General features: G+C 40.4%; 1 protein-coding gene across 1 annotated transcript; it reads right to left on the bottom strand.

Annotated features, from left to right (window-relative positions):
• Positions 1-1,871: 1,871 nt before the first annotated feature.
• Positions 1,872-18,902, bottom strand: lingo1b (leucine rich repeat and Ig domain containing 1b). Its single transcript, XM_010732954.3, has 2 exons — positions 18,478-18,902; positions 1,872-6,160 (listed from the first exon to the last, which is right to left on the bottom strand). The coding sequence occupies exons 1-2, from the start codon at positions 18,487-18,489 to the stop codon at positions 4,301-4,303; spliced, it is 1,872 nt and encodes a 623-aa protein (XP_010731256.2). The 5' UTR covers positions 18,490-18,902; the 3' UTR covers positions 1,872-4,300.
• Between the last annotated feature and the right edge of the window lie 615 nt (positions 18,903-19,517).

Raw genomic sequence — 19,517 nt, 5'->3', positions numbered from 1 at the left:
GCGAATATCTCAAATGCAACAAGTCCTGGCGAGTTCTCTGGAGTATGTCAAACGGCTTTTTCTCAGAAATGTGCGGCAATGATATACGGCCACTTTTACACCTCAAAAGTAGTGCTGGAAAACATTGAACTTGTGCATTGATGATATACTGTGTGAATACAAATGATAGGAATGTTTTATTGTTACTTGAAGCATATCTCCGTGTCATAAAGGTTTACTCAACACTCTCTGTTTCATGGAGTAACTGTGTTCACAGTATCCAAGAAGTGATGCAGTGGCATACTGAAGCAAATGTCATAACATGTGACAGCCACTAGGGCAACAGTCAGGGATAAGAGTTGTGTAGCCATCAACATGGATATTTCATTCAAAAACATGAACTTGAGCTTAATGAGATACCATTACACAGCCCTTCAGGCGGTATCACTTTGGGCTGGGAATGGAGAACTGGTTCCAAATGATCCAATCCATCACAGTTGTATGCCTATGAGTGTATCTGTTCCTTTTGTAGATGCTGGGATGTTTTTCTGACAGTTGTGCATTGTTAAAACTGCAAAGTCAAACTTATGTGTCAACAGTGCTGGAAACTTTGCAGAGTCAAGGCAGAAAGTTGGAAACGGTTCAAAGTGTGGCTTCATTTCATGAAGAAAGATAGCAGCTAGTAGTGGAATGCCTGTAAAATGATAATTTCAAGTAAGGGTGGAAACACCAGCAGTATGCAGAAATATCTTTCCAAAGTTTAAATTTCAGGAACACCATGTATTTGACAGCTACTGCTTCGTAACCAAGCAACACGACAGTTAACAAAGGTAAATATCATGTTATGACATTAGCACGAACATGCCCTTTTTCAACAGTTTCAGTGCTGTGTTCAGACTCGTGAGATAGTAGTAGTAGTTGTGTTAATGCTGAAAACTGAAAACCTGTAGGGTAGGCATGTGGAAATCGATAAAGAAACGAACCATTAAGTAAAATCCGTAATGGTATCGGTATTTAGAAAATCAATTTCCACTCCAAGCATCACTTCATGCTTCTCTTCTCAGTACAAAACCTGCACCTGAATTCTCGCAAACTCTATTCCTGGAGTCGGTTTCTCGTCAGTCTCTGAAAAAACGAGACACATTCAGGGTGTTGCAGTGTCACGTGATGCAATGTTTATGTCATGTGGTAGAAATGGAAATACATGTACAAATCTATCTACAAGCAAACAAATTATTCTCTGATGTCCTTGATTTTGATCAGACTGACAGTTACCGCTTTAAAACATGACCAGGCGTCTTTATGCCTTCAGGCTTTTAGTGTAGTTTTGCATCCCCAGTGTCAAGCTGACAGTTAAATGATATGTTTCCATTTTGAGCATCTGTTGTCACTACAAGCAACCGTTTAGTGGCACTCATCACTGCTAACACAAGTTGAGAATTACTGTGCCAAGGCTAACACACTCAGTATTCAGGATTTGCTTTGTGCTGACTTGGTGGTCGAACATTAAGCTTAATAATGTTCATTTGTTCACCTGCAATGCTCCTTGTAACTTATAGGTCCACAACACCCTCAGACAGAAATATGATACCACTGCCTAACAGACATGCCATATTGGTTTACAGTGCACAGACATAATTTGTACATGTGTACACTATAACATTACACCTAGGTTTGAATGAACTATGATTTTATGACCACACAGACAAAAGACTGCAGTCAGATGAGTACTCTAAAAGTGTGACTCACCGTGTACCTCCTAAGTAAAGCAATAAGCTCTGTAAATATTACTTTACTTGCAGCACAGGATATTACCTCTCTTACAGTTGATATCCATTTTATAGTAGATTAGCATAAAAGGAACACCACGTAGTACAAAATGTTATTTATTTTAATAGAATTTCCATCTGCCCATCCCTTTTCAAACACGTATTTTAAGAGTTAATGAACACATTATCTTCAGAGCAGACCATGACTGTGAAATTAATTAGACAACATAAAATTCTTAATAGGCATAAAACTCCCATTTTGCACATAAATATTGGGTATTGCTCAGCTGAAAATTGGAAAATGGGTTACTTAAGGCAACAAATTAATAATGTCACCATTTTTGAGGTGCACTGGTGACAATATAACCGCAGGACTTGGATAGTGTGCTTGCACTTATTGAGCTGCCAAATGGGTAAACAAATTAACTTTGTTACACTTGGTGATGCATTGTTAATCTGATTATTTTCGACTGTGCTCGTGCACACTTTCTTTTGGTTTAGTTAAATAAAAAAAACATGTTTACTGATTGAATCTGCTCTGTCAATTGTAATATGTTCAAAACCCACAGCCATTAAAAGCATTACTATTGTGCCATAGCATAATGTACAAGGAAAGAATAAAATACAGAAAAAGTATGTATAGCTGAACATGTCAATACATTTAATGACAAACTTTCTTTGTTGGCAGAAAGGAGCACATACTGTAGGACTGGCTGATTTTCTGATTCAGTGTGTTAACATGCTCACTTCTAATTCAGCTGTTACCAGATTAAGGAAATACTCCACTTATCATAACCAATAGACTGTAAAATTGAAGCCCAATTGACAAAATTTACTTCTCTGTGATGACCAATGGAGATAAAGGCTACTGTTTGAAATTTCGGACATGGTTTCTTCCAGACAGCAGCAGCAGAGAAAACTGTGCAGAGAAAACATCAAAACACAATTTAATGATGTTGGGCAAGAGTGAAAGGCCACTGCTCACTGACACACAACGGGCGGTAATATACACTCACTCCTCAGACTCTATTCCACCAACTGATTCCAATTTCAGAGAATTCAGATGCAAAAGTTTGGTAATATTACAACTCTCAATATTACAATATCTGACTATGTTCTCTAACCTCTATATTTTTCTAAACATTGCACATACAGCTGCAGACGCCTAGAATAACTGACTGGTTCATGACATGTTCAATCGCTTTTGATGGGACTAAAAAAATAGAGATACTACTTTCAACTTTTAAGTAACAGAACTTTGGCTCAAATAGGACCAATATTGGCAATAATCTTGTAATACGATACGTATTACATTACAGGGATTACAAGTCAATATATTGCGATACTGTAAGCAAGGTGATATATTGTGATTTTTTTTTTCTTTTAAAATCTAACTTTAGAAAAACTTCTTAGTCTTAGTATAAACAACACAGCATCATATGCATAAAATCTTAGTTAAAAAAAGAAAAGTTCACTTTTTTTGCAATCAGGGCAATGGAATCTGCATTTGTACCACAGTTCCCATAACATCCAACATAATAAATCTACTTTTTTGTGCAATCTGAGTAAAGGAATTCACGTTACCTATATCAGTAAATATAGATATAGTAGATATCCCGGTAAGTAGTCACACTGTTGGCAATTTCAGTGCTTCCTGCAAGGCAAGATTCAGACTGGGTGCAAAACATTGTAGGTCTGCAGGTCCACCTGCGACATTCATTTGGATACAATGACGGTATCTTTTGCTTCCAATCTCCATTCAATAACTGCTCCCTAATGTAATCCTGTGATTCTGTTCTCTCCTGTGTGTCATGCATCGCTCTTTTTTTTTTTTTTTTTTGCAAATGATTTGTGCTTACTTCTTCCTGTCTCAGTGTGTACATTGTTACATTGGAGTGGATGAGTGAAATGGCTGAGCATGGTCAGGGGTTTAAATACAACACAAACTGAACCACTGCCACATATCTTTGCCTGTAAACTAACAATTAAAAGTGTTATTGAGAATTGGTAATATTGCGATACTCAAATGTATCAATAATTTCTCACACCCCGAGGATCTTATTTTGGGTTATTGTGCTTTGAACACCCATCAAAGTAGAAGACACCAAAAACAAAAACAAGATCCTAACAGCAAGATCGTTCTAATAGGAAAACTCTTTCTCTGCTAATCTCCACTTCCTTCCAGACAGTATCCAGCCTATCATGTAAACTTAGTTTATTGGGGAAATCTGTCTACTGTGATCCATGTGCTTTATTCAGAACTATTACCTTAATTTGGTTAGACGCAGTAATTGGGTCGTTAAGTGCATGTTAACATACTGATTGAGAATTGCCAATACAAATTTACAGAAATCTGAATATTTGAAATTCAACATTTGCTTTTAAAGTTTCAGTCCCTGAAGTAAAAAAAAAAAAAAAAGTTTAGGGTATATTGTCAAGATGCGTTTGCTGCTGTGCAATCTCTATCACTCATAGACTGAGTACATATTTGAAGCGAGGATAGTATGCATCCCGACTGCAGTTTGTAAGCTTACACGGCCTCCTTTTGATGTTCACATGATTTTCATGTTGAATTGTACGGATGCCTCAGTTGGACTGGCCTCCTCTGTTTCCTCTTTACGTGGCACATATTCAACCTCTATACTTGACTTAGTGCTGTCTTTCCCTCTACTCCAGAGGAATAATATTACAAGACAGAAGAGGACAACTCCAAGGAAAGAGATAAATCCCATGGTGGTTGCAATGATGAGTGTCTTTACATCAAATGGAAATGGAACTGTGGCCCGGGTCACATTAGCACCTTCATCATTGGGCTGGTTGGAGATAAAGGCAAATGTCTTGTTTGGCTGGTGGGGCCAATTGGGGGAGTAACTATGCACAAATAGGTGGGCAGCTTTGGTGTCATTGCCGGCTGCATTGCTTGCAATGCACGTGTAGGTGCCGTTGTCCTGGATTTGGGAGTAACGCACCTCCAATGTGCCATCATTAGACACAGAAAGTCTTGACCCCACAGTTTTGGTAGTGATGTAGTCCTTTTTAGGGGACAGCCACATTATCACAGGGACTGGATCACCCTCAGCCTGGCAAGCAAAATGAACTGTAGTTCCTTCATCTACATGGCTTTCTTGAACCTTATAATCCACGATTTTTGATTTCTGGCAGATGAAATAGTCAGAGGGAAGGATGTCTGGGAAGTCCTTGAACTCTTTTCCTTGCACAACCTCAGGCGAAGCACACATGGGCTGTTGTCTGTTGAAGTTGAGCCTCCATCGCCGGCGGAACACCCAGAGCAAGCGACAATCACAGGCCAATGGGTTGTCATACAAAGCCAGGGTTTCCAGGTTTCCGACTGAGTGGAAGACGGACTCTTCCAGGGTGCTCAAGCTATTATCGGATACATTGAGTACACGGAGGTGGTTGAGTCCTCGAAAAGAATAGGGCTCAATGGCAGCTAATCTTCCACCAGCCAAATGAAAAGCCTGGAGCTTCTGTAGATTAGAAAGTTGGTTTCCTTCCACAGTATGAATGGGATTGAAAGACAGATTCAAAAACCGAAGATATCTCAGGTGACTGATAGCTTGGTAGGGGATGACGGTAAGATTACAGTTTGTGATTGACAGTGATGTGAGGTTGAGTCCATACAAGCATTTTGGGGTCATGGTATCCAGGGCAGGCATATGAGAAATCTCTAGCACTCTGAGCCGATACAGCCTCTTAAAGGAGTAATCCCTTATGACAGTGACGTTGAGATAGCGTAATTGAAGTGACAACAGGTTATGCAGATGGCTAAGTGCATCAGTGGGCACAGAGGCCAGGTTGCATCCCTCAATATTGAGGCTTTCAAGGTTGCTGAGGCCATGAAAAGATCGGGGAGAGATGAATACTAGGTCATTGTCACCAACCTCCAGTGCCCTCAGGTTATACAGCTCCTGGAACATATAGTCAAGCAGAATGACAATTTTGTTCTCACTAATATCCAGCTGGGTGAGGTTGGTCATGCCTGTGAACACCCCAAGCTGAATGAGCTTCAGTTGGTTGTTGCGCAAACCTAGAATTCGAAGGTTCATAAGGTTGCTAAAAGCCCCGGGCTCAATGGATGAAATTATGTTTTCGTTAAGTTGCAGCTCTTCCAGCTGAGGGTAATTAATGAACTCCTCGGGTCCCAGATTCTTGAGACGGTTTTTGCTGAGGTCTAGCAGCCTCGTTTCAGTCGGAATACCCTCAGGAAGTGCTGCCAGTCTCCGGCGATGGCACACGACTGAACGCTCCTGGGCGTTGCAGTCGCATCGGGAGGGGCAACCGGTGGTAGATCCAGAAAGGACGGTGCCCAGCATCAGGATCAGGATGGGCTGCCAGCACGCAACCAAGTAGCTGTGCCCTCCTGCCTCCCCCGACACCATCCTACTTTTTACCTGTGGAAACATGGAAAAAGAGGTGTGGGTAAAGTGGAATGGTGCTACAGAAAAAGGACTATTTTGTACAATGCAGCATTACACTCATAATAGATCAGAAGAAAAGACCCATGAAAAAGATGTCTGTTATTAGTTTCTGAGAAACCAAATCGGGATTTCATTCAGCTCTTTATCTCAGTTCGATTTTTAATGAACTGACAAAATGAAACAGAGAACAGATGGCATGGATATATCTGTCAAAACGGATATGAAATAAGAATATACTGTATCTTCAGTGTTTAATGATTGCTTTCCTGAAATAAGCCCATATTTAAACATGTATAAAATTGAAATAATGTCCTGTGATATAAACACAGTGGACTGTATCTCATAGTATGCTAAATGTTTCTTAAAATACTGTACCATAATAGCTGAACCATTGTTTTTCTATTCACAATGCAAATTTTATGGTAATAAATCATTATCTGATACTAATGAATCCTCCTGAGTTACAGGCACATTTTGGCAATTCCCCCCAGCTCATAAATTACCTGCTGTATGAGCAGAATGTTTTTGTCATATAAAACCTTCATAAAAATCTATTTTTATAACTTTTGGAAACCACAATTTCGCTTTTATCTGCACACCTTCACAAAATATTTGCAGCCTTCCCTCCTTCCTTGCATTCAATTTCATTGTGGTGGCTTTCCTAACAAGTAATGAAATCACCCAATCAATAAAAGGGCTTGGTCACAGAATATAACCACCCTCCTGTGCTTCTTGCTTCTTAGTGTGCTGAGAACAATTACTGTCAATATCAATGAAACCTTGTCGCTGCTTATACAAACTATTTTTAATTAGCAGCTCACCGTGCAATAGTACATCTCAAAATGTCTCCGCCAAGAATTTGTAAACTTAACACATCCCATGTCACTGCTGAGCTGTTGACCTTGCAGTGATATAAAACAGAGATTGCTGCCAAGCGGTGATAAATGGGGAGAGGGAGATTGTCAGTGGACTTTAAAACCTTATTTGATTTTGACTCAGGGGAACTTTAACTTGCTAAAACCTTCGAGCTGTACTTCTCACATCAATCATGCGATTTAAGTCACAGCTTTATCTGCGCGACACACTCATGCAAAGTAAGAGAAATGACACAGTGACTTGTTTTCATTGAGAGGACCGGCCTTACCGGTGCAGTGTTTACACAATGACAACTTGGGCTTATATTTGATGTTTTTACTGAGCAAAAAAGACACCTAAAGGCCTGAGGTTGAAAAAAGCAAAGCAAAACATTAGTGCATGTGATTACAAAAGTAGTATATTAAAATTGGGAAATTATATTCCACCTCATCATGAAATGAAATGATAAACGGTGATGTTAAGACATCCATTGTGAGCAGTAAATATAGTCTCTGTCCAAGTATTCATAATAATAATAACCATTGTCATAACAGGTTGTACCTGCACAGCATATTCTTTCTGTAACTCATTCACCACAGGAGTGTTTTTATAAGTGTGCTTCAAATTATTGGTGTAGTGCCTTTTAGAACCTGTCTGGCTGTCTAGCAAGCTGTTGTAGCTTTAAAAAAGATATTAAAGTTGATAGTAAAGATTAGAATGATCTTTTTATTGCACTAGCAGAAATTACACATCAATCTAAGTGAGTTAAAGTCATGACACAGAGGCAGCTTGGATTGTGGTTTGAGTACTTCCAATGGAAATGTAATTGCGGCTTTCATTTTCACTTCCTCCCGAACTGTTAATTTCTGTATATGTCTGACACGTTGGGTGTCATTCCAGCGCGTATGGGGCACTGTGAAAAACAGGCTGTCAGAAAGAAAGCTTAAGTGTCTATCAGTAGCTCCTTTGTGACCTCCCACTCCATTCTGTCTCTAACTAATTACACGAATCCACAAATGGAAAGCATGGAGGATTTTCCAATGGAATAGGAGAATTTCTAAACAAACAATGCAATTTAGTGCATTTAAACACACACAGACACACACACACACACACAAACTTGTGTTAAACTTTGATCCATTGTGACAGATGGTAAACCTCTGAGTGAAATGAAATATTACTAAGATGCTCAATGCAGAGAGCAGCTGACATGTTTATCTGTTTGACACAGAATGTGATTTTATCTTGTCATGTCAGGGATATGAATTAGGGTAAGGCTCACTGATGTCACTGCAAATCGAAAACAAGCAAATGCAAATGCAGTGGTGATTTTCTTACCAGAGTACCATGCATGATTTATGATTCAGAGTGTAGTAAGGGCAGGGGTGCACTATCTGTGTAATCTGGCCTTACAGCCCAGATCTACTCCACTGTATCACCACTTTGTTTTGACCTTGAGCTGTGATTCTGGAAGAAAAAATAAAAAAGTTGGCAAATAACCTCTCAGTTTCAATAGCCTTACCCTTTATGTAGTCTTTCGATTAAATTTAATCCCTTGATTTATCTCTACCTCGAGTCTATCCATTCCTAGTGTCCATAGTATTTCACATATGAAATATACAAGCCCAACCTAGCCTTTTCTTTCCTGCCCTTCTATGACTCATATGTCGTCTATGTCATGGCCTTGTCTCAAAAAGCACGGCTCGGCTCGGCTCACCGTCGAGTCTCTCGTTGCATTGAATCTGTGCATCTCCGCTCTCATGGTGCCCTGTGGTTTGAAACACAGCAAACTGAAGAGAGGTGTGTAGTGCTAATGGGTCACTGAGCGTCTGGGAGCAGCATGCAGACAAATGAGCTATATGCATCAGTGCACATCAATGCCCTTTGGTTATTTTTATTTATTGTTAAGTACCCTTTGTCACGCAGCATATTCTGAGAAGCATTATTATTGGGACAAAGACAAAACAATGTAAATAGTTCATGAAAAATAACTCATAAGTAACTAAATGGCAGTTGAAAATACAAAGGTTTTTCTTGAGCTGCAAACCAATTAAGTGCACACTGTATTTGTCTATCATGTCCATGTTGAATAGTTTTTAACTTGTGACCGCTGTCATGAATCATCAATGCAGCTTGAGGATTTCCCTTGATAAATTAAATAATTCAGCTTTTTGCCTTGATTGATGTGCAGGCAGTTTGGACACAGGAGATTTGCCTATTTTTTGTTCATCATAGTTCTCTGATGCTGATTATTGGGATTCGATAACAAGAGCCACCTTAGTAGCACCATTTGTAATTGCGATTGAATATATTACAGTTGACCTGAAGAAAAAAAAAAAAAAAAGCTGTGATGTTTGGTGGACAAAGTTTGTTTTGAATCTACAGTATGTATTGTAAGACTCCTCATGAGAGTCAAATGTATACACACCATCATTTCCCATGTTTTAGTCAGCAGTGCTTCTTTTTTTTTTTTTTTTTGTCCATAACAGTTCATAACAGACTGTGCTGCTTCTAGCTTTATTTTCATTATAGATCTGAACAGTGTGCTCATTTAGCATCCATTTTGTACATGTGGCAGACATATCCCAAACAGCTCTGATTATTCTGTGGATGTTTAGCGAGGATGGAACACACACAAAAACAGTAAATAGGTATGGGATTTAAGAGATACAGATTGCTTCCGCTGGTATGTTTTGTAAAGTAAAAAAGCAAACAAGCAAGAATGCATAGATGTGACAATGTTTGTGGGAGATTACGGTGGACAAGTCATTCGGTAGAGGCTCCTTTTTGGAGACTGAACTACACCTGCAGAATGTGATATCCAAACAGCAAACACTTTCTTTATTTCATCAAGACAAAAGGTTCCATTTTGTGTCAGTTAATTTTCTTCGTTAGTCAAAATTAGCTGTTTATGCACGTCTGTCCTAAGATCCATTGCATCGTGATTGACATGTTCATTTTTATAGATGTAAGCTAAATCTTAAGCACATGCTGATCCAGACATGGCTTAACATACCGACCGTAATGCTTTTACAAATACACAATGACCTGCAGTAATATGTATATTACAATATTACTTGCTCAAGAGTCTGTTTACCCAGAAAGGCTTACCAGCTAATCTACATCCTCCAGAAGAATGAGCAGTCAGATATGAGAAATCCCATGAAAACAAATCCTCAATGGAAGCCCAAGATAAAGGTAACAATCCCTGCAAACCTAAAAAAAATAAATAAAAAGATACCCAGCATGGCCTGATGTTCCACCATGCCAGGATCAAATGCTTAGAGAAGGACAAAATGGCTCAGTGCATGGGAACTACTCCCGTTGAGATGCAGAAACACACACCTGCGTGGGGTCAGCAAACTCTCAATCTTTCCTTTTTTTTCCTTTCTTGACAGCAGTATCCTCGAGCCAACAAGGCTCTCAGCCAGAAAGGCATGCACTCTTGCCTACGAAATTACTCAGAATATACCCACACCCATACTTTTACTTTGGATGGTGATAATGTCAAGAGAAATGAGGGGAAACTGGGTAATTGTATGATCACAGTGGAGGTGCGGCAAATGCACAAAAGCTTCGTTTTGAAGGAACGGATCGAGCAAAAATGAAAATGTTTAATATTTAATTACCTATTGTCAGGTTGTATTCCTCCACAATGCACTGTAGATTCTCATGCTGTAGCTCTCTGACAGCCTGCTTTAAAACAAAAGAGCCTGGCAGGAAAAGTATGAAGTTCCAAGGGAAACCGAATAACTCCAGACCTACTCCAAACACCTCATGCAACATAATCCTGCATAATAACTGTTCAGATGCAAAACAATTGTGCTGAGTCCAAAAGAATTACACCAGAATTTAGAGCAATTTTTGAATACAACTAGGTGTCTGCATGCATTTAGCAAAATGGTTTTCAGGCTCTCCAAGAATCCGTTCACTCAAGAGATACAACCATAGTTTACATATCATTATAGTGAAGGTGAGGAGAGAAGCAGGGCCAACTGATTCTAAATGAAAATCTTCTTGTGTTCATCAAACGTGTAAATGAATTAGCCAGAATTATAGTATTTTTGTTGTTTTGTTTGGTTGGTGAGAAGGCAGAGGTCCACAAATGTGTTAAAATGAATGATCACGCAGTTTGCACCAAAAAAAACAAAACAACCCTCGTGTACAGCCCAAGAGTGATTCTCTGACAAATTCAGGCAGATACTGACACTTTGGCATTCATGCTGGGTAGTTTTCCGGTTGACAGGTGGCACTGTAGATGAATGATCTCGAAGATGCCAGGGGACATGGAGCAGTGGATCACAGAAGCCTGTTTTCTACCTACACATCACCAACAACTGTGGTTAATGGAACTGAAAATGACGGCCTCCATTAGGCTTTCCATTTGACTGTCCATCTCAAAGTACCTTTACTGCACTCTGACCAACACGGCGTTCATTCAGTTGTCAGGAAACATGGCCGGTAGTACTGGAGGCTGGCCAAGCTGGTTGTAGCCTTTTATTGTAATGCGATACGTATTTAATCCCAAATCTTGTCATCTCATGAAAGGCTGTTTACGGATTTACTTTATTACATATGACTAACTGTTACTTTCTCGTACTGCAACCCTATTTCACTGCTCACCTTGCTCCATATGTGCTTTTTAAAATGAACTGTTCATTCTTTGCTTTCCTGTAGTGGCATTCCCATCATGTTAAGACCGCAGAGAGTGTACGCCCTTCCTCAGGACCAGCGCTGTGTTCAAAGGCACCCTGAGGGTGCTGTCCAATAGTAAGGCAGTAAGAATCGCATCTCTGTCTCTCTCTTTCTCTCATGTTCTTCCTCTGCTGCCCAGGGTGCAAAATTCCTCTCATCTCCTGTGCGGTCAAAGAACGACAACTCCATCTTGTGTAGTGCACCTGCGCGGCCCCCCTTTTTTGTGTGAGGCACTCACCTTATCATGACCTGATAATTGTCAGGTCATCATTTCTTAAGATTAGTCAAGTGCCCAGGTCAGATGGCACTGATATTTTCAAAATTGTACAAATAGGCTTTTTTTCAGAAGACCTTTTTTTATTGACCTTTATTTAACCAGGAAAGATCCCTCTGAGATTAAAAATATTTTTTTTCCAAGGCAGTTCTGGCCAAGATGGGCCACAGCACCAACTAAGAAGAACAAAGCAGACAGTGTTACCATATAACATCCCGGAAAGCACAGGTATTGATGATGCTGATGGCTGAATTCTGTTTCAGGTTCCTAGTACTGCTCATCTGTCATTATTAACAGCAGCTTTTCCAGCTGACAGAAATGTCTCTAAATGTCTGCTGTGAAAAAGGCAGCTTGTGATTCGTTGGAATTACAGCACCAGATAAAAGAATTTATGTGGATCACTGCATAAACAAGAGATACCCAGGAGCACAGTGCTAGTCACTAAAACACTGCATCAAAATAAAACAAACAAAAAAAACTCTGATTCACATCAGTCCAACAACAAGATTAGGCAATGCAAGACTTTCTGCACAACAAAGTTAAAGTCCCGGCCGGAGAAAGACACACTCTTTAAGTGCAACAAGGACAAATTTCTGGTTCCAGATGCCACAACAAACTGAAAAGCTCTTCCTCAGTACGCCACACTTTATTAACCTCACCTAATGTTTTCCAGTGTCTTCATCGTGGTGCTGGAATGTGTTTTCATTCGGATGCGCTTGCATTTCCAGCTCTGATTGGTCTGTGTACTCCCAAAGTTCGGAAATTGTCGATATGGCACAACAGCATGTAATTCGGCTACACACATAAACAGAGCACATATGCTTGGACCCTCTGCCACGCATGCATGCAGACAAAGATTCTGAATTTATGAATTTTATAACTTCGCATCCTTATGTAACTGTCTGAAAGAACAATTAATGAGGTTAGCATGTTAAATAATTAAAACATATTTTTAAAAAAACAAAAAAACAAACATAGTTGCTCTTTGGAGTTGAAGGTTAGAGGCATGCGTAGAAATAAGGGGGAATATTCTAAGCACTCTGAGGTTTCAGCTGACAATGGTGTCAAGCACTAAAGACTCCTGCTGGTACGTGGGTGTCAGCCATGCCTGAATAAAAGCTCTTTACTACACTCAAAACTCTGAGTGCTTTGGATGTCTATCTTTGTTGTATATTGAGTCTACCTGAATGTAACCGTGAGAATCTATCTTCATTGCTTTTGTAATAGAGACTTACACAGAATTATAATAATGTTTGATAATGTTAATCTCATTAGGTGTCTGTTCCTGTACTGTAAGCCTCGAAAAATATTAATCACACTTAAAATGACTCCTAATATTCTAATATGCTAAACGTGAATAGCCGACGGGCTGAGCCTTATCATCAGACTGTATTCACAGATGTCTAGTTACAATGTGTAACCATCATTATAGAAGCTCTGCAGTTGGATGGGATACATATGAAATCTGGGTTTATCCTTGCATATATTAGATTAATATTATTTGGTTTCAATTTGGTGATTAAAATACGCTTGATCAAAGAGTGTAATCAGATTGGGTTTCAATTTCAGGATCCCACTTGAGGAGTGGATTTAGAAGAGTATGGATCTATATGATCAGGGTTTAAGAACAATACAGATCTTGCAAATTTCTGTTTCAAGAACATTTATGATTAAAAATTAAAGCTTAGCACTTTGACCAATAGCTGCAGAAAACCAGAGCCCAAAAACCTTTAAGTACTGCAGTGTTCTTGTGACTAATGTAAGCCAAATGACCATGGCCTAAGGTTGGCTCATGACTATTTTCTCATTGCATATACACTTGCGTTTTACATTTAAATTCTTACAGATTTTTTGCCCAGCCATGTGAGAAATGGTCCAATAATGACTTAAATTTTAGTTACTTGTTTGGTGTTTCAATTGGGAAAAAAAAAAATATACCGGTATATATATATATCTTTGGCGTCCTAGATGTTTGACCTTTACCAGGGACTCCACTCGGCTCAACCAAAAAGGTTCCTGATTCCTACTCTACTATTTCACACAGGCAGGTAATGCACAAACAGTGTGTGGGGGAGCTTTTGAACTATAAGCTTTTTTGTTGGACGCAGTTGCCCACGGTTTTATATTGTGTGTGTCGGTCAGTGTGAGCCGGAGGGACTCAACCAGACGTGCTGGTGAACCAAAACAATTAACTGGAAGAGGCTGAAAGCCTCACAGAGCTGCAGACTGCAGTGTTCTTTTTGAGATCAGCAATACCAACGGCCCTTTTAGTCATCCGATTTTGTGTTGATATGGAAACATTTTGCCAAATGGTGATTTCATTTGCCACCCAAAGACTTTATTTTTCAAATGTTTTTATACTCTTTTTGGACACGAAACCAGCCATTTGCTTTATTTACTTTAAATTGTTCATTCCCTTTGGCCCAGCAGAGCATTATTTGTTATTATCTCAAGCTTCAATTCAAGACTTGAGGCTGATATTTGCATTCTGCTGTTGGACTTGGCTACTGGCTCAGAATGAGATCCGAAACCAAAACCAGCTAAATGATCCTGATCCACATTAAAATATTGGAGAAAAGAAAACAGGACCTTGCAGTACATTTAACCTGCTATACAGTATTACCATGGAGATCTGTCTCTTGGCTCATTGACAAAGTTGAACACTAATACTACAAAAGAGGGATTCTTTCTTTATTAGCACCCATTCCTCCTGAAAGTCAAGTAGGATGAGAAGGAAATTACACAAAAACCTTTATCCCCTGCTCACCACATCAGGGAATATAAGATGTTTTTGGACTGGAATTGAAAAGAAAGGGCTAAATGCCATGCTGAAGGCAATTTTACCTCAGACAAGCCTCTTACAGCCCTCCATAGAAAGTACAATGGAAGATTTTGAGAGATTTCTACACCAAATCACTCAGGCGATAATCACCGGCTACGGTAGTAGGTAGATAGGAAGGGAGGTAGGTAGACGTTATTGACCCTCAGGGTGAATTGTTTTTTACAGCACTTTATGTCACAGGTAGGACCAGCATTGCACTTTACACCCATTATCACGCAAGATTGACAGACAAATACATACAAGTACACAACGGCATGAAAACATGACTCATTGTTCCAGCAGAGAGTCGCAAGGGCACTTCATTTTTCCTTTCTTTCAGGTGAAACCGGATCACCTGTGTCACGTTTCTTACAAATGCCAGCCCGCTGTGATCCCTACTCTGATCAGCTCGAGTAAATATAATTATAAGTTGTTTTATACTAGTGCCAGAGTCCAGCAGGGGCATGAACATGAGGCAACCTTAATCCTCCCTCCTGGTAGCCTCTGACTGCCTCACATTTTGCATAAAACTGTTATTATTAAATTTAAATGAGGGAGGCTGCTGCAGAGCAGCAGGACTTTGACCTTCTGAATACATTTGTAGAACGCAACTTTGAGTATCGTGTGACAGATCTGCCTCCGTCTGTCACCTCGCCATCCAGCAGACACTGTACAAACACGTGGTCTGCCAGTCTTGACCACAATCACTTTCACCATTTCCTCTTTCAAGGATGTGGATGTTGCCCGTTATGTGACAGCAGCTTGATTCAAACATGGATCTTGTTTCGGAATACTCTTTAATCGTAGCACTGTTGATGTTTCCTGGCCAGTTGATACATTGCATCCTTTCTGGGGCATCACAAATGAACTGTTTTGTGCTGGAGTGCCCTGATTCCAGCTGTAAATAAAAATGGGCTATAATTAGAACCCAAAAAGAGAAGAAATAAACCAGATGAGCTTCAGATGGACGAGACGTTATTCTCTACCAATGTGCTCGTGTAGCAAACTTTCATTTCAATATAGTTTTATGTAGTCTGCTGCATCACAGAAGCATATAACAGCATGGAGCAAAGCACAGTGGAAAAATGAACAGCGCTGCTGCTTTGATTGTGCCTAGCTGTTTTATTTTGTTTGAATGAGGCTCCATAGTTCTTTATTGCACGTGTGTGCATTGTCGTCATCATTTACTGCTATTACTAATCGTAATATTTGAATAGAATCAATATATCAGCTCCCTTTGAGAACGTCTTCAGCTTTTCTGTGGATGAGTTGTCTTAATATTGCTTCTTTTTCCAGTGTCCCCTTATGTCTATGTGGGTCCTACAGATTACTTCACTCGTTATGGATAATTCAAAAATATTAATATAGACTGTTAATACAGGCACACACACACACACACACACACACACACAATTCCTATTATTCTAAGAGGAGAGAGCTGGTTGTGCTATTTTAACCAAGTACCTAAACAATAGGTCCTGATTTCCAGTGGAGGCGTTTGAACTAAGCCTCATGTACATGCGCCTGTCATAGTTTAGTCTTTGTGCATAACCCTTTGAAGCTATTGTGAAGCCTAATCGACTAAATCTCATCACAAACAAAGGGCAGGTTAAAGAGGTCTCACGGATCACATGAATCATCTCATCAGGACATTCATAAAGGCTGGAAACGGTTGGAAATGACACCGCTGCCATGTTCTGTTGTGGAAAACTGTTGTTGTAGCGATGAATCCCGACTCACCTTGGTTACCTGACTCTCCAGTTCCCCTCTTTTGTGTCTTTTAGCTCACTGTTTTGGTCTCAGAGTCGTCATTAATGTGGTTCAGTCTCAACACTCTTGTTGGTGTGGTTTCCAACCACAGCAGGCAGCTGTTTCCAGTTAAAAAAAAAGCTCTGATAAACCTACTCTACCTGCCCAGCACCACATGACAGATAAATGTGGTCGGTAACAAGCTGGTGAACATAACGTAGCATTTAGCAGTTAAAGGGACATATATTCAGGAGTTGCTGAAGACCAAAACGGTGCCAAAGAGTAGATTATATTACAGAGATAAAAATAAAATTAACTAAAAATTAAATACTACTCCATATATACAGGAGGTATGTGTAAATACAGACACTTCGGTAACAAATTTCCAACATCTTTGTACGGTAATATGTCAGCAACGATTAGATCCCCATTAGTTAATGTGACTGCAATTAGTTGGGCTGGGGTCCAAAGAAATGGATGTAGGTTAAATATTGTGGTAAAGCTTAAATATTTCAAATACGTTTGCTTCCTATTTAATTAAATCAATGCTAATTTCATTGAAATGCAGGGTAATATAAAGTGCAATCAATCGTATACTCTCTGGCCTTGATGTACGGCCGCGTCGTGCACATAAATTGTGCACAGATTGCATAATTAGCAACTTGTGCTGAAATGCATTCACACTGACACACAGTGAGATCCTCACAGTTAGTCCAGTCATAACGAGGGTTTTAATCACTTATTTGTTCTCCAGATGTAATCAGAAATTCCAGTCATACACATGGCTTGCTCATTTCAGTCAATTGATATTGTGTTTAGTGCTTTGGAGGCGCAGACGTGCGCACACACACACACACACACACAGCGACGCGCGTGAATAACTAACCAAAAAATAAAGATTCCAATCAGCTGTCATAACCTGATTACAGGGGCCCAATTAGGAGCTTTGTCTAGCTCATAAAGCGATGACGGGAAGAGCAGACCCTTCACTCAGAGACTGTCGGGAGGTCTGTGGCTTGCAGAGGTTGTTACTGCACTGTTTAAAAAACGGAGAGAAAGAGTCCCCTCGTAGCTGTCTGTCTGCTGGAGCGTTGCAGCCATGATTATGAAAATGCAAATAGAACAAGCAATAGAAATTAAACAGTGAGAGGTTGTTTATTAGGTGCCTGCATATATAATCATATAAAGTTGCCCATCATCATCCACACCCATCCTCCTCCTCCTCCTCATCACTACCACCACCTCACCACCACCCATCTATCTAACCTGTGGCAAATCAAACACCTGCACGAGAGCCTTAATCGCCACAAGAAATAGCCAGAAGCCAAAAAAAAAAAAAAAAAAAGCTATTGAGAAAAAATAAATATGAGGATAGATGGGTGTGCTGGCATTTGAAGGAACATGAATGTTAATGAGGACAGATTAGAAAAGCAACAACAACCACCCTGGCAAAAGCACTCGCACTCAAACACGAAACACTCTCCTGCTCAGCCTCACACCTTCAGCTGTGATCATAAAAAGGCAGGACATATAGGTGTGTTTGCATGCAGCCGTGCACAACACAATGTTTACAGTGTTTCTACATGTTTACAACACGAAACACATCTGATCTATATAGTACAAATTCATGCACACATCGTGTGTGTGTGTTCCAAACACAGTAGCACACTGCAAAATGAAACCCATCTGGATGACAAAGCACAAATAAGATCTGGAGCCCTCCATCCTCAGTGAATAATTCTCCTCTTTCCCATCTCTTCCATTTGCCTACCATACACAGTTTTCTTCTTGACATTAATTTGCTCCCTCGCGATCCCCTGGCCCCAACACTGCACCATAATAAATCTGATCCAATGCCTCAGTGCTCAAAGCCCACCATAGAGACAGAGTACTTACCAGGACTGTCATGCAGAGAATTCTAATTCAAGCAGCTCCATGTTGCCAAGGAAATTCAAAATGCCTCCGAAAGCATGGAGACAGGGATGCTGGGTTCAAGACGGGCTCGATTCAAATGGGAAAGAGGGATATATGCAGCGATGAGAATCCCTTGTCTGAGGGGCATTTGAGAAATGCCTTCGTCCTCTCCAGATGCGCTAAATCCGGCAGCACTGATAGGCTGACATGTAAACACACAGGCGGCTCTGCTGCCTCACACACGCTCACATACATGCTGCACCTAGCAGAGATGGGGAGAGAGGAGAGGAAGAGGGAGGGGCGGCTGATGAGAGAGGTGGAAGGAGGAGCTGCAGTGCTCTGGGAGGACGAGCGGCTCAGAGCAGAGGCAGCGAGGGGAGTTGGAAAGAAATGGAGAGAAATGTTCAGTGATTGCACTGGCAGCGTCTTCCTCTGATTTTCTGTTTACGGTAGTTTTCTTATTTGTGGGCGGATTTGGGGTGATCTGGTTAACTAGAACACAGGCTGCTTTTTGAAAATCAGAGTGCTGCTGCTGTGTGTGTGTGTGTGTGTGTGTGGTTTTTAGAAGAATGGAGGTTGGTGAGGGAGAAGTGTGAACATGCAAATAAAGCAGGGGGTTGAAAATGAGCAGAAAGAAAAGTGAAGGGGGTTCATGAAGTGGTGGGAGTGAGAACACTACAGGGATGCTGGGCAAATGAAATTCAATTTCTTGCAGTATGCAAACGTTTGCTGGTAATGAGAGGCATCTTAAGACTGTGGTGGTTTGGGACGGATAAGTACTTCTTCTGTTTCTGAAGATTTCGTGCCAGAGTCGAGGATTAATGCCACCCATAGTGCAAAGTGAGGTAATCATTAGACAAACTCACCTTTTGCTGCGAGGAGTGGGGGTGAGAAGCACAGGCTTAACGCTGCTAATGGGTATATGGGGCTGGCGCACACATGCTGGCAGTACCAAGGAGGGCTCCTCAGTCGGGGAGTGTTTATGGGAGATTATGGGGCTGAGGATTTAGTGGAGTGGTGGT

This window comes from Larimichthys crocea, chromosome VIII (assembly GCF_000972845.2).
Source record: "Larimichthys crocea isolate SSNF chromosome VIII, L_crocea_2.0, whole genome shotgun sequence".
NCBI lineage: Eukaryota > Metazoa > Chordata > Actinopteri > Sciaenidae > Larimichthys > Larimichthys crocea.
The sequence above is the reverse complement of the archived record's forward strand: the minus strand, read 5'-3'. Positions and strand labels throughout refer to the sequence as shown.